At 38.7% G+C, this 15,431-nt stretch overlaps 1 protein-coding gene and 1 pseudogene across 3 annotated transcripts in view; one reads left to right on the plus strand and one right to left on the minus strand.

The window, feature by feature from the left end:
• EYA4 (EYA transcriptional coactivator and phosphatase 4) overlaps nt 1-15,431 on the plus strand; it is a 225,670-nt gene that overhangs the window by 195,178 nt on the left and 15,061 nt on the right. For all 3 annotated transcript variants that reach the window (XM_090279868.1, XM_090279866.1, XM_090279867.1), the window contains one exon: nt 10,011-10,100. In XM_090279868.1, the coding sequence (XP_090135994.1) occupies nt 10,011-10,100 (90 nt within the window). The remainder of the gene's footprint in view (nt 1-10,010; nt 10,101-15,431) is intronic.
• LOC150007803 (10 kDa heat shock protein, mitochondrial pseudogene) lies at nt 13,614-13,953 on the minus strand (annotated as a pseudogene).

The following is a 15,431-nucleotide window of genomic DNA, read 5'->3' on the forward strand; positions in this document are numbered from 1 at the left end:
TCACTTCCACAAATATTACCCCACTTAATTCTCATAATTACTGTGCTACAAGTTTATGGTGATCTTAATTCCATGGATGAGGAAGCCTGGATTATGACGGTTTAAGAAACTTGACCATGGTCACAAAAAGATAAATGCTCATACACATATTGGAAACCATATCAGTCTCATAACAAGTCCTATCCTTTAAACGATTCTATGGTACTCTAAGGAGCCTGTTAGAACTTTCGGCTTAAGAAATGTCCAAACCTGTAGAGAATTTTTGTAAGAATTTACCTGAGACAAACTAATGACCATTGCTGGGAAGCAAGATCTCAAGCGCTCTGGAGAATAACAGTTTGCAGTTTCTTTATGCAGTTGAGATTGAGGAGGGGCTGTGAGGAAGACTTCATGAAGGTGGGAGAAGGCAAGGTTGAGGATTGGATTGCAGGATCGTTTGGGTTATGTGCTCTGTGGAGAGTGGTCCACTTCAGAATGAGGGACCTGAAAGGGGACACTTCAAAGATGTGTTAACCTAGATACACAGAAAGGCTTGCTTAGGGTAAAGATAAGCCTCTTAGCAAAAAAGCTATAGGCCTGGGGCACAACCACTGTGACCTGCTCACTGAGGAATTTCGGATCAGATCACTCTGTGAGGTTACTTTCTGTAGAACCCCTTTTTTCATCCACAGAATGGACCATGTTGAATAATACTTTACTCAGGGCAATTTAAGAAAAAGTAAGAATGTTTTTTAGGTTTATATTTTCACATCGAAATGAGAACACCCTTACTGAATTCCTTGAAAAACAACTTAGATGACTTTATCAAATCATTATTTAGATTTTTCTAAAAGTCATTTGATCATTGACATTTTCTTGATGTCAGTAAGGAAATTGGCATTGCCTTTTCGCTGGTAAGACATTCACATCTTGGCGTAATAAGAAATAGCTAAATAAGGGATGTTATATCAAGCCCATCTTGTGAAGCTGGGGACCACATGCTGCCCAGGGATCTTGTGCTGGGGAACTTGAACTTCACCACAAACCATATATTAAAATGGTGAAACTGGAGCTCTACAGACAGACTGTATTCATCTAACAAATATTTACCTAACACAAGGCAGACAGGCTTCCTGCTCTCATGGAGCTTAGAAGTGAACGAAATCTTTTCAGATAGCCATAACTGCTGTAAAGATGATAAAAGTAGGTTCTATGGAGAGGAACTTGGGGGTGTGACTGTGGAGGTGTTATTAATACTGAGCCCTGAATTGTGAAATAGAGATAATCATGCAGATTAGGAGAAAGTGGGAAGGAGTGTCCAGGTGCAAGGCACAGAAGGGCCCTGAGGCATGAACAGTCTTAGTTCCAGGAATATAAAGAGTAGTACGGCTGGAAGGCTGTGAACAAGGAAGAGAGTAACACAAGGTGAGAACAGAGAACAGACAGGGGTCTGCATCATGTAGGGTATGGAAAGGCCTTATTCCAGGTGCAGTGGAAGCTGTTGAAGGGTTTTAGGCTCAGTTGTGACATGATGGTTTATAATTGGCCACGATGTGGAGAAGGAAGGTTAGAAGAACGAGGATGGACACAAGTAGACCATTTAGGAGGCTGCTGTGCAATAAGAAGTGGAAGCGGCTTAGACTGAAACAGGGATTCTCGAACTTGAGTGTGCATCACAGTAACCCACGGGGCTTGTTAAACACAGATGTCTGAGTCCTACTCCCATATTTCTGACTCTATAGGTTTGGATAGGGACAAGATTTTGCATTTGGAATAAATCCCCAATAGAGTGGATGGACCATGCTTTGAGAACCACTAGAAGAGAGTATTCCCCTGTCTTTCCTCTTGGGAAAAATGAGTTCTGAGATATGTTCATAGACAGTTTTTGTGGAAAGGTCCATGGTCAAAGAAACTTGAGGAACTCTTGCATTTTATGGCTGTTCAGTGTATGTTATCATATTGAAGGTCCTGAGATGTTTTACAGTTAAGAATCCTTTGTGACCACGTTTAATTCCTCAGCTCCCTAACGTCTTCAGCAATGACCTTGAGAACTGACAGAGATGAGGTTGTTCCGGTGATTAGTTGACAGTTCAGATGGGCTTTGCATTGCTAGTAGCAAAAGTAACGAGGGCCATTATTTCTGCGGGAAAAACAAACAACCCTTATACAACTTTAAGGTCCTCTAAGCTTAAGATTACTGTCTTGTTTCCACAATGGGCATTTTTGAAGCATAACATTCTTGCATAACAGTGATCTTTTTCAGTTCTTTTAGCCAGTTCTTTATGCACATACTCTATTACATCAAGCATCCTACTTCCATTTATAAATAAATAATTTTGTGAATTTTCCAGGGAACTTCCTAATATGTTATCACTCTTGACTCTGTTCAGTTGTCTGCGCAACATGGTCTTTTCCAAAACAGAACTGTTCCTGACGTTCTCCGTGAGGGGTGGCAGTGTCTGAGTTCTGCCACCTGCAAAGCTGATGGTGGGCTTTGCAGCGAGCTGGGCATGGTTGGCATGGGCAGTTTCAGCGCTGCAGGACTCTGAAGTGGGAGTTTGTAAATTTGGCAGGACAGAGACCAGGAAGCATCCATCATCTGTTGGATTTTATGAAGATTGTTCCAATTCCCTGATTAAATTTCTATGTATTATTTTAGTTGATAAGCCATAGTAATTTCTCTTCTTTGGAGGGAAGGGTGAAGAGAGTTAAATAAGTTGTACTTTAGGGATTTGACTTATTTTGGTCCATTAAAGTGTCATGTGCTATGAAGCCATGATTTTTTTTTTTTGTATAATTTCTTTTATTTTTTGGTTTTTCAATTACAGTTGTCCCATTTTTCCCCCATTGCTCCGCCCACCCAGCCCATCCCTTCTCCCACAATCATATCCCTCCCCGTTTTCCATGTCCATGAGTCATTCATACACGTTCCTTGACTAGACCCTTCCCTTACTTATCCCCCTTTTCTCCCTCCCCCCTCCCCCCTACTGACTACTATTCTACTCTTTGTTCTATTTAGTTCGTTTGTTTGTGTTGCTCTTTAATTTCCTGTATTAGGTGATATCATATGGCATTTTGCTTTCTTTGCCTGGCTTATTTCACTAAGCATAATTCTCTCTAGTTCCATCCATGTTGCCGCAAATGGCAGGAGTTCCTTCTTTCTCTCTGCTACATAGTACTCCATTGTGTAAATGTACCACAGTTTTTTGATCCACTCATCTACAGATGGGCACTTAGGCTGTTTTCAGCACTTAGCTATTGTAAACAGGGCTGTTTTAAAGTCACTCCACAGTAAGGATGCAAAGGAAGTAGTCCAAGTCAGGGGAAAGACTGGAGGAAAAGTGAAGAATGGCCTTATACTCTCAAATTAAAATTCAAACTCCCAACACTACTTGCTCATTTTACACAACAGCTTACATAAAAGCAGCATGGGGGAAATATATTCCTCAGGATAAATCAATTGGCTGCTTTTATATTAAACAATCTATATGTAGTTATACAGAAAGACTTCCGAAAGCACCAGCTGGATTTTAAATTATAGAATAGTCATGAAGATAAATACTGACAGCATGTCAACTAAGGCAGAGCAACACGAATTAGGGAGTGATTAGAATTAACCAAATGTTGGGACCATGGATTGGAAGGTGCCCTTATGGCACTGTTGACACCATGCAGGTTACCATCTGTCTGGGCATGGTGGTTAGTGTTCTGGCTTTGAAGTGGACCTAAGTTCAAAACCTAGCTCCACCTCTCTTATTACACTCGTGCCTTTGGGTAGTTTATTCAGTCCTTGTGAGACACAGTTATCTTTTTTTCTAAAGTGAGCAGAATAATAAAAGTACTAATTTGTTTAGGAGGGTTAAATGAGTTCATGAACTAAAACTCAGAACGTTGCCTATCATGTAATCGTCGGCAGCCGTCCGTCTCGAGAGACGATGGTGTAGCTTCCCAAGAGTCTATCTGCACCGCCGAGAATGGCTGTGCAGTCCGACTCGGGAGTGACACGGTATCTGTCTCCTCCCGTGTTGAATCGACATCTTGCGATGACGCTGGAGTGTCCTCTCCAGTGAAGCTGAAGCTACAGAGCCTGGGCAGGGTGATATGGAGGGTCTGCTGTTGCCCATGCAGCAGACCCCCCCTCTCTTCGCAGCTGAAGGGTCCAAGGGAAAGACGGAGTCAATACAGCTTGGCTTCAGGTGCGCCGCAGGAGTTGCCGGTGTTGACTACAACGTCAAACCGCCTTAGGGACTCCGGCTCCGGGTTTTCTGTCGGGGTTTACTCCCTTAGCCTTTCCCCTGAAGAGGTATGCCGCAAGGCAGCGGAGGTTTTTTGGAGTCAGAGTTTTCCTTCTCTGATGTGCCCTGACTGGACGATCGAACCAGCGACACTTAGCTCCCAGGCCGACGCTCAATCCACTGAGCCAAACCAGCCAGATCATGTAATGAACATTTAATATATTAACCTATTTTATTTGGTTTCAAGGAAATTTGAATGTTGGGGAAACTGGATGTTTTCTAAAGACATTTGTGTCTATTTGCATTTGTTGTTTTATTTCATAATGTAAGATATTCACTGAGCTCAGTGTTTAGAGAAGTAAAGTGTATCTGAAGAGTGATCGCGGGACATATAAAATAATGAATGCAAAATTTGAAAGCCTCAAAAACTTTTGCAGTGAGCTTTCATGGTTGAACTTCCTGCCTGAACCGCAACAGCTGAGTATGGCCCACACAGCTCACATGGGTCCCCGCAGTCCTTGGTTAATTAACTCTTCCAGCTATTTGAAACCTTCACTCCCCTCAAACCTTCAAAGCCTCCTGTCAATTCTGCACAAAGCTCCTCTTCTATCACTAAAAAAAAGCAACTGAGATAATTACTTCATCTTCACACCATCACTGTATCTCCTGCCTTTTCTTTACTCCTTAACTCCTGTTTTGGAACCAGACACTCTCCATTTTTCAAGGAACCTACTCCTGAAACGACCTCTTTCACTCGCGAGTGCCCAGCGTCCCACCTCTTGGGCTTAGTCTTTTGCCCACAGTCCAGGCTACAATAGTCGCATCACCAGAAAACCCTCTGGAGCCTGTTCTCCAGTTGCTGCCCCCTCTCTGTTCTTCCTTAACTTTTGAGTGAAATGACTCCACATCCAAAGTATGACCTTCTCTTGCCAAATTCATGGTTTATCTTCCTGGGTGCTCTCACTTGCATTTGACCCAATTGAGTATTCTCTCTTCTTTTTAATACTGGCTTCACTTCGCTTCCCTGACCTGGGTCACTCTCGCCCACACTGGTCCACGCTCGCCAGACTCATTTTCACTTCTGCTTATGTCCTCTGCCGCCACTAGTGTCTGTGCATGGTTAGTCCCCTCACCTAATTCAGGTCTCTTCAGCTGCCATCTCCAGAGAAATGTCTTCCCTGTACTTTCTTTAAATGAGCCATCACCACCCATGCTGATAACCTTCTGTACCTGTTAACTCTGATTTCTTTTCACCATCTGAAATACTATATATTTGTTGTTTTTATTTGTTTGTATATTTATCAGGTAGCTCATCCAGTGATAATATAAGCCCCTTAAGGGCAGAGACTTTGCTTATTTGCTTCTCTGCTCTTGGCCCAGTATTTGAATATTTCTGACACATAGCAGACACTCAATAAATATATGCTAAATAATGAATGTTCCTGAAGCCATTCTCCAGTTCTTCCTAAGAACTCTTAAGCCCACTGCCTATCCATCATAGACAAACATTTTAAATGTTAAATTTCCCTTCTGATTCGTGGCTGAACTTCATCTCTTGTCACTGATTAAAAGAGTTTATTTCCTAACAAGCCCACTCACTATTTCCACCTCAGTTCACAGAGCATTTGTCCTCCTTCTTCTGTAATGAATTACCACATCTCTGCGTCTGTGTGTAAAACTCTACATGTGCTTCAGGTCCCAAAGGAATAACTATTCTAAGGACTGGAGTTCTTAAAAAGAAAACAAACACATAATTGCTTTCTCTCCTGAGATATTTTTATATGGTGTCCCTAGAGGAGGAATACCAGCTGATGGTCCAGTACAGGGCAAAGGCCCATAGACAGACAGTCTGGCTCCAGTTTATGCTCTGTGCTAATATGGCTCATAAGCGTTAATATTTTGATATAGAGAAGTGCCGTACTTGAACCTGACTTGCTTATATGCTGGTAACATCCAGCTTAGAATCATACATTTAAAGGCCAGATTTATTCATTTTTTCATCTTTCTTCTCTCTCTCTCTCTCTTTCTTTTTCTCTCATGCACACACCACCCCCAAAATGTCTTGGGAGTAGTTTCAGTATTTTCATAGAGCAGCACACAGAGTAAATTGGCAGAAGTTCAGATTGCCCCATATTAAACTCTGCTGTAGACACATCAGACCTATTGGAACTGTTATATATGTAAAATATGCATCAGAGCTTTCACAAAACCCTATTGGTGACTTTATTATCCCACTTTTTCCTCTGTCCAAGTTTTCACTATCACTTTATTTCAGACCCTAAACTCAACACTCCCTATAGGTAAACTGAAAAAGGTCAGTAATTCTTGATTCATAAGATGCCCATAATTCTACAAACATCTAATGAAAACGAGCAAACATCTCTGTATAAAACTTGGGTTCAATCCAGAAGTATATTAACTCTCAAATGCCTGATAAAACCATGGAATTGCAGGCGCCGGCAGCTCCTTCACAGGAGTCTGGCAAGGAAAGGGGAGCCCAATGCTACAGAGACCTTGCTAAGGCCATGCCCACCAAATTCCTGGTCATCTTCTTGGATTCTTACATCTGTGGGTCTTTAGCTGAAAAACTGTGATACTGTAATCTGCTTACTTAGAATCAACTGTTCCAATGACTTAATAAGATGGTGGGGGGGGGCACATAAAATTAGATATTTGAAAGCAAGCCCTCAATAGACATTCTCTTAGGAACTAGATCACCACCTCTTGCAGGCAGTTTTCCTTGGCTTGTAGCATGACTATCCCTAACCAGTCTGTGCCCAGCCTTTGGCATGGCAGACGAAACACCTCCCTTTCAATAAGCCTTGCTCTTTGGAAACCTTAGTAAAATACAGCTAGTTCACACTCCAGCAAACCTCAAACCTAAGCTTTCCCAGTTCACAAATGACATTTTGCCAAAGTGCTTACAAAGTCCTGGCTCTAGCAGAGTGTGTGATGTGGAATCGCCACAGCCTAAAAAACAAACGCACTGCCCCTTCCAGCGCTGTGGGGTTGCATTCCAGGGTAGCGCTCAAGTACAGTTTCATCATACCATGCACTGGGCTTGCTTGTTTGAGAATTCTTGTTGGTTTTCTAAAAATTATATTTGTTTCCATGCTTATCAGATGCACAAAATGCATTCTTCATGGACTTTCCTATCGCTGATGGGTAACATAGAGAGTGACGAACTTCAGAAGCATGGTATCAATGGAAGTAACAATAAAAGAGGAACAGTATGTTTTCTTCCATCCCCGTAAATCTGATCTGTAAATGCAAAGAATGTGAGGCATGGACAGAAGAAAGTCAATAATTTTATTTAAAACTTAAAAAAGAAAAACTGGCAAACCTTAGGATACGTATGTCACCAACCTAGTCTCAAGAAGGAAAACCTTTCAAATAAGACATTCTGAACCCTTCTCTGAAATATTTATCTTCAGGGCAGTAATCATCAGAAACATACGGAGTAGTGTGGAGCTCAGTTGTATTGTCTTGCATCAGTGAACATTCCTCAAAAGCATAGAGCGTCACTAATGGAATTATATGTTTCCATGCTATAATTACATTTGATTTTTCCTGATATTTGTGTAGACATTTTATTCATGACTAGACAGAATGCCTACAAGTTTTCTATGTCTTCGGTCCATCCAATCCCACCCCCCAAGAGAAAAAAAAGAAATTATTTTACAGAAAAAAGATAAATGTACATTTAAAAAATTTTTATTCAATGTTTAGAGATTTTCTTTCAACAACAAAAACATGAACAACAACAGAAAGAAATAAGGAAAGAGAAAGAAGGATACAGAACAAGAGATTCCTCTGAATTCTCAAAATTCTTGAGACAGAATGGATGCTTCATATTTCTGTTCTTGTTCTTCAGTGACTAAGTGTTGGATTCAATGGAATTGCTTTGATCTTTGGGTATGTTGCTCAAGACAGATGATAGTACAAAGTAGAGTCCTCTTCACTGAAGGACTTGAGACCAGAATACCATCAAGTATATGAACAATGAACATCTGTTTTTGAGAAGGCAGAATCTTGACTATGAAATCCACAGAAGTCTCTGAGGAAGAAGAGATGTGAACAACTAGAAAATTATATTGACACCTAACATATTATTGTCCTGTCTCTTTCCCATATCAAGTCTTAGCTTTGCTCAACACACCTCAGTGACTTCTTTATTTTCTTGGTTTAGCAATTGATTCTTGTTCTCTATGTTTTAATCACTACAGAATAAGAGGTGAACACTAGCTTTAAATATGTTTACACTCTAGGGTGTCCCCCTGAAAGCCTTATGGAAGGAAGTATAGGGAAGGAACTTCGTTGGTGCAGCATAGGGGTGGAGTGAGGAGGGGCTTCTACTTGCTAGGTGAACTGAATTCAGGGGTGCATATGAATTCTGCTGGGCCTGACCTGGGTTGCATGTTCTTATCATAAATTAATGTCAAGTTAGCATTACATATTCCAAGCTGAAATACATTTCTTGAAATGCCATTTATTAGGACATTGAAAACACAAGTCCGGTCCTCTCTCCTTAAATCCTTAGAATCTGGCTCCTGGCCCAGCCACTCAACCCAAATCACTCTCTGAGGTCTTCCAAAATAACCTCTCAGCCAAAACCAATAATACCCTTCTAGAATTGTCAGCTTTATTCAAAAGCATATTTTCCCTGCTAACATTAGGCTCATTCTGGTCTCAAATTCTAAGGATTTGTTTCTTCTAGGTTTTCTGTTTTCTGTATCTTCAACATCACAGCTGTAGAAGTTCTCTATAGAGATCGTTCCAGCTTTGATTATTGTAAACACAATGTTTGAGCATGAATCACTTCCCTAGCCCAGTCTCTAAACTTTCCGCACTTTTAAAAGTCTTACACCTCGTGTTGCCAGGCTTTCAGCTGTAGTCAGTCATGGTCAAGCACCAATCCTGGTCTTGATTCTCATCCCCTCACTGCTGTTTATTATTTTGATTTCTATAAACAAAAAATAAGTCACTTTGACTCCTTTCTAATCCCCTTCCTTTCATTAAACTTCTAAATGTGTGTATTTTCTACTTAGACTACATATGCTTAATTAATAATGCTCTTTTTGTTGTTCTTGACCCTTCTCTCTTTATCCTCAGTCAAATGCAGGTTAGACCAAACTACACATTAATGCTGATGAATATTGCCTGTTGATCATAATCAAGTGGCAGTTTGCCATGTTCTGCCAGCTCTTCTTATCCCAACTCCAGATCACATTGTCTGCTCAAGTGCTGCAAACATCCACTAGACCTACCTGCCTCCCAATCCTAATTCTCATTTGTCACCATTCTTAAAAGGACATCATTTCTTCTTTTTAAGATGTCTGTTTCATTCTTCAATATCCCATCTAATACATTTCTCCGAAGGACTTTCCATGGAGTGTATGTAAACTGGATCCTATGAACCTACAGCTTCTTGTGAACATGTATGCTAGGTCATTTTTATGTGCGTACAAATTCCTATAAATTCACGGATGCATCTGTATATTTATTAAGTCCTAGATAAACCCTTTGGAAAGGCACTTCTTTTATATAGTAGGGAAGCGTTTCAAATCTTAGGAAAAAAGCCCTATGTCTCCCCATTCTCACACCATATGCACTTAAAATATTTTAAAATAATCTTTATTGTATTTTTTCAACTACAATTTAGTTCCCTTATACCCCCCAACCCCAGCGATCACCACACTGTTGCCCATGTCCCTGAGTCCTTTTATTATTAAAAATGTTTTTAGTAATAACTGTATTTACTGAAACTTCACCTCATTGTGTGCATTTTCTTTTCAGGACCCCCCCATGGCTGTAACCCTTGGACTCCGAATGGAGGAAATGATTTTTAATCTTGCAGATACACATTTATTTTTTAATGATTTAGAGGTAAGAATTCTAAAGGGTAAGAATAGTTCTTTCCAACTAATTAAACTCTTAGATGATTTCTATAAAACCAGATAACCTCAAGAAAACTGAAAGAAATTTAGCTTCAGCGAACAGTAAAGCTCCTGTCAAGGGGAAACATTGTGTATGAAAATACAAACAAAAGCTAAATTTGGTTAATGAATTACACATCTGTACTGGCACATAATTAGAACAAAAATATCTCAGAAGATCTGCTCTGTTGTCCATGCCATGCACATCTCTCCACTGCTCCTTGTCCCTCTAATATCTCCACCACAACCCATTGGCACCTTGGAATTAGCATTAGCTTCTCCGGGATATAAACAGGAACATCTTTAGGTTAGTCACTGGACAGTACAGTAGTCACAGGTTCTATTCATGGCACTAGCATGGGTTATTAAATTGTGCAGATACCCTGAGACCTAATTTTAGACAACATGATCATTCCTCTTTTCCTCCCCTTTCAGATAAAACAGTGCTGGAGCTCTTTATATTGCACAGCTGACTGGTTTGATTGCATTTATTTTCTCTTTTGTTTCTAATTTTTCTTTCCACTTCCAACCTGAAATGAAGAGAAAGTAAAACAACAACAAAATGAAAGGACCCAAGAAAAAACGCTTCAGGATAGCTTACTAGTACTGTAATAAGGTATATAATCTGGGTGCTAATGACCTGAGTCATTAGGCATTCAGGCAATAAAATTTGCAATAACTGAGTAGCTTGGGCACTAGGCAGGGGTACTTCCCAGTTAAATGCCACTATGCTGAAAGAGATTTCTCTTTCTCTTTTTAAATGTCATATTTATAATTTATTTTTTATCTCATGGTTTCACAGTGGAATAAAAGTGTTTATAATATTATGAATGAAGAGAGAGACTTGTATTACTGAACCCTCGCCTTGTGTTCAGCATTTTATGTCAGACTCGCCATTAACTAATGAACAACCTTTTGAAATTAATAAGTTTACCACATTATTTTGTAGCAGCAGAACTGTTGGGTTCACAAGCATAAAAATCATGTGTAAGGGTACCTACAAGCTAAGTGGTAGAACTGGGATTTGAAACTCTGAAGTCCGTCTTATTTATTTCTGCCCCCATCCCATGCTGAAAGTAATACTAGTGCATGAGAAAGAAAAGCCAAGTTAGTCGTCAGTGATTTTTTTTCTTTTTAATTGACAAGGTCTTAAATCCAGTTTTAGTTACAGGTGAGACCTAGGAGCAAAAATTGTATTGTTCAGTATACCCCGTAAATGTATGTGCTGGAAATCTGTGTCATAGCATTTTGTTGTTTTCTCTTCAATGAGTCACTGTTTTTACTGGATAATAAAATCACTGTCTCTTTAAAGAGGTTTTATTTTTTTTTCTTTAATGGACACATGAAAGATTAGTATTTCTAGGCAAGTCTTCCAGTTTCGTAACAAGGAATAATAATCACCTCTCTAAGACTTGATTTAAAGTAATTTTGCTACTGATCCCTGTCTAGTGTACAGAATGATTTTATATATACACAATAATAGGAAACACATTTTAACCTTTTTGGAACTTGAATTTTTCTGTTGGTTAAAATGAATTAACCTCATTCTAAAGAGAATTCTAAGATTATTAGTCCTTTCAAACCTGTAAAAGACAAAAAAAAGGAAGTTTTATGTGGCTTTATCCAAATTTTATAGTTTTATTTCATTTCATTAATTATTTTTACTAGAAATAAGTGGAATAAATTACCCATTAGCTATTTTACTGGCACATTGAAAGACAGATGGAATAAATCTGCCACCCAACTTTTAACAGAACACTAGTGAGAAAGTGAAAGTAGCATATAACGAATTTGCAAATACCTTCATCAAGTTTGACATGAACATTTGCAGCTCAGGAACACGCTCAGCTATGGTGCTTTAAGCATTTTAAATTGGGTTAGATATTATACAAAATATATTTTTAAAATACGTGGCAGGATCTTTGGTAGAAATATTAACTGAGAATACATTGGTATTGATTTTCTTTCTTTGATTATAACTTTTTAGTTATGTTTTAGAATGTGATAAAAATGTTATGCGACTCAAACACTAAAACTTAGTATCCAACATTACTGTACTTAATAAAAAAATGACTGGGTCTCTTGCGTATAAATTGCTTGAGCTCTCATACGTGCACATACACACGCATGCCACACACAGCCATGCACATTCAGATGAAGTGTCCAAGGAGACTCAGAAGCTTATTACTAACTTAAAGTGAGATAAACATCGAAGTGAATAAACTCTAAACAATAGCTTTCAAGATCATTCAGTACAGTTACATACATATCCAGTCTCCTTCTGCATCTGATTTGGAAAGTCAACTTTACTTTCACCCAAGTTTTATTTCAGCAGCCCTCTTCTAAGCAAAGATTGGCATGGGCTTCATAACTGATATTAAGCTACTTTTGTTTCTGACCAGGAGGAGAATTCCTCAAGAGAGTAACTTCATCGTTAGCATAGTATGTTTTTTTTTTCCTTGTGTATTTAATCTCTCAAGGTTTCTTTTCTTAACCTAAAAATCTAATTTCAGACTCAAATCCTTCCATAGATACTGCAACATATGTAGTAGCAGCTGCTTTCGCATAATTCCTTCGAAGATACAAATTTAAATCCCCCTAATAGACACTTGACTGCATCCTGCCCAACTGCAGCGCAGGCAAATGCTCACACTACTCCCCCAAAGAAGAGTGGGCTCTGTTTAAATAAAATGTTATTTCAGTTAAAATAACTTCCAGAAAAGAAGGCCCCAGGGAATTCTGGCTCACAAAAGTGAGAGAGGACTGCTGTGCATTGCAATTGATAAAGATCAGTGACAACTTGGCGGTCGCCTTATAGAACAAAATTGAAGAATTTAAGATTAGTACCAGCATTATCCCAAATGTGTGAGTTCTTATACTGAACTTTGTTAAAGCCAAAGCATTACACTGTTTTTAGTATTTCAGGTTCTGGTCAAAAGGATTCCTGCAAAGTTCCCCTGAGTGAAAACTAATTGAAGAACAATTATTTAGATTTTTCTGAAAAATGTAAGTGATTGAAGTTCAGGTTTCTTTCACTGGACTGTAATTCTCGGGCAAGAGTCCAGAATCAACAAGCATAGCTAACTAGGCATAAATTTAAAGAGAAGTTCCATTTGGAAAAACCTCAGGCATAACTTCAGATATAAAGCTCATGGTCCAATAAGTTTGATATACTGATGTCCTCACAAGTAAAAAAATAAGTTTGGGGGCAAAACGTATAAATTAATCATGTGAGTTAATACTTGAAATGTCAGAGGAATTTCTCTAAGAATTAGGATGAGAGGATATTAAATATAGAAATAACATCTAATTACCAGGGTAAGTCATAAAAATTTCCTCCAAACTTTTTTGGGGATATTATTAGTTTGTTTAAAAGAGGGATGTGGAAATTATTTGCATGATGAAAGATTTTAGAACTTAGGTGGAAATGAGCAGCTTCACGTGATGCCATTTGAATAGTGATTTAATTCAGTCTTTCATACTTACCAGGAATGCCACCATCTCTAAGTCAGAAATAATCCTTGTCATCTAGAACTACTTGCTGCCTCCATATTTTGGGAGGAGATATTTATTTCCAACTTTCATGCTAACTGGTTAAATATTTTCACTCTTTCCTTTAGAGCCCAAACAGCTACTACTGTTGCTTGCAGTACTTTTCCCTGAGAGTTTTCTGGAAGCACAATGCCTTCTTTGGTTCAAGTTTGGGCTGTACTCCTTTCAAAGAATACCCAGTCAAAACTGGGAGGAAGCTTTCTAAATGCCTGTCCTGCCCTGACTCCTGTGGCCTCGGCTCTTTTTACCATCTCCACCCTTGATATGTGTCTTCTTACAGTTCTTACCATCTAGAATATTATTTTATATCATTGTAGCTTTGTGTTAGAAAATTTAAATAACTGTGGTCATTCTGTCAAGGACTATAATTTGTCTGGACTTCTGCCATTGACTCAACAAAGAATTGTTGAGTGATTTCACTGTGAGAGATTGGGCCTTAAGTGCGTGTGGGGTGTAATTGGGCGACCCAAACACCCCCCTCAGGGAACTTCCCGTCACATTAGCTTTATTGGGCCCTTTTTCACCTGTAAATATAGGTAGAGATTTATTCAAAAGGTACCAAACCCTTAATTTATGTGAATCATATAAATATTTAAAATTAATTGACCTGTATTTTCAACTTATGTACTAAAATTGTATTGATTGGACTAGTCATTAAGGTTTTTATATTTTAAAAGAAGCTAGAGTAGAAAGCTGGAGGTGAGATATTAAATATTTTACTACCAGATATTTTCAGATCCTATAATGAGTATAAATAGTTGACAGACAGCCTTTTTATTTTTTTAGGATGGCACCCTATTTTCAGTTTATACAAGTTTTAATTATCTTTGAATGGTAAGCACTATGCCTACAGTCAGAATCTGAGAGAATGACTGATAAAACTTGAGGGAGAAAAAAGAAGCCCAAAAGGCTAAAACACATTTAATCTGAGGTTAGTAAGTACTAGGTATTTTAAATGCCTTAGCCAAATTCCTCCCTTAGGTCATGCACAATAGTAAAGAAGAACAGTACAGAAAAACTGGGTTTTTATGCAGAACAGTTACCATTTGTTCTGAGCACACTGTAATTTAAATCAGGGCAATTGTTGAGTATCCATACCTAAAGTTCATTTTCCCCTGAATTTGTACTGCATTGGATGTGGTAAATCTTCATAATTTCCCTTTTACTTTTAAGTTCTGTTTTTGTTTTTTGTTTTTTGGGGTTTTTTTTAGTTAAAGATTTTAAACCATGAACAAAAGAAAAAAAGAGACAACATCGGCTTCTATGGTTATTAGCTTTTTTTTTTCTTTCCCAGACTTAAAATAACACCAGAATGGTTCTTTTGTGGTATCTCTGGCCCAGGACAGTGCAGGAAGGCATAGAAATCTCACAGAGCACCATAATCATCAGGATTCTCAACAAATAACAAATAATAATAACCACCTGAGGTACTCAGGCCAGACAATTCAGTGTGTCCTCAGATTAGCTTTGCTTTAGTACTTCAGCCTGCACGACAGAAACGGAGACATGCCTGAAAGGGAACACCAGGATGATGACAAAGATTCAAAAGAGAATTTCTTATCAACAATCTTAAGACTAAAATTATTTTTTAAATTGCTCTAAGGAAACCCACATGCCAGATGTTTTCAGGCCGCTTTTTCTGGCACTCTTCTGGATTTAGATTTTACAGAGTAGAAACGGTGTCCTTTCTCAGCAAGAGATGATGGCATTCGTGGGCAAATGCTGCCCT

This window comes from Furipterus horrens, unplaced genomic scaffold, assembly GCF_987537825.1.
Source record: "Furipterus horrens unplaced genomic scaffold, mFurHor1.1.pri manual_scaffold_6, whole genome shotgun sequence".
In the NCBI taxonomy this organism is placed as follows: domain Eukaryota; kingdom Metazoa; phylum Chordata; class Mammalia; order Chiroptera; family Furipteridae; genus Furipterus; species Furipterus horrens.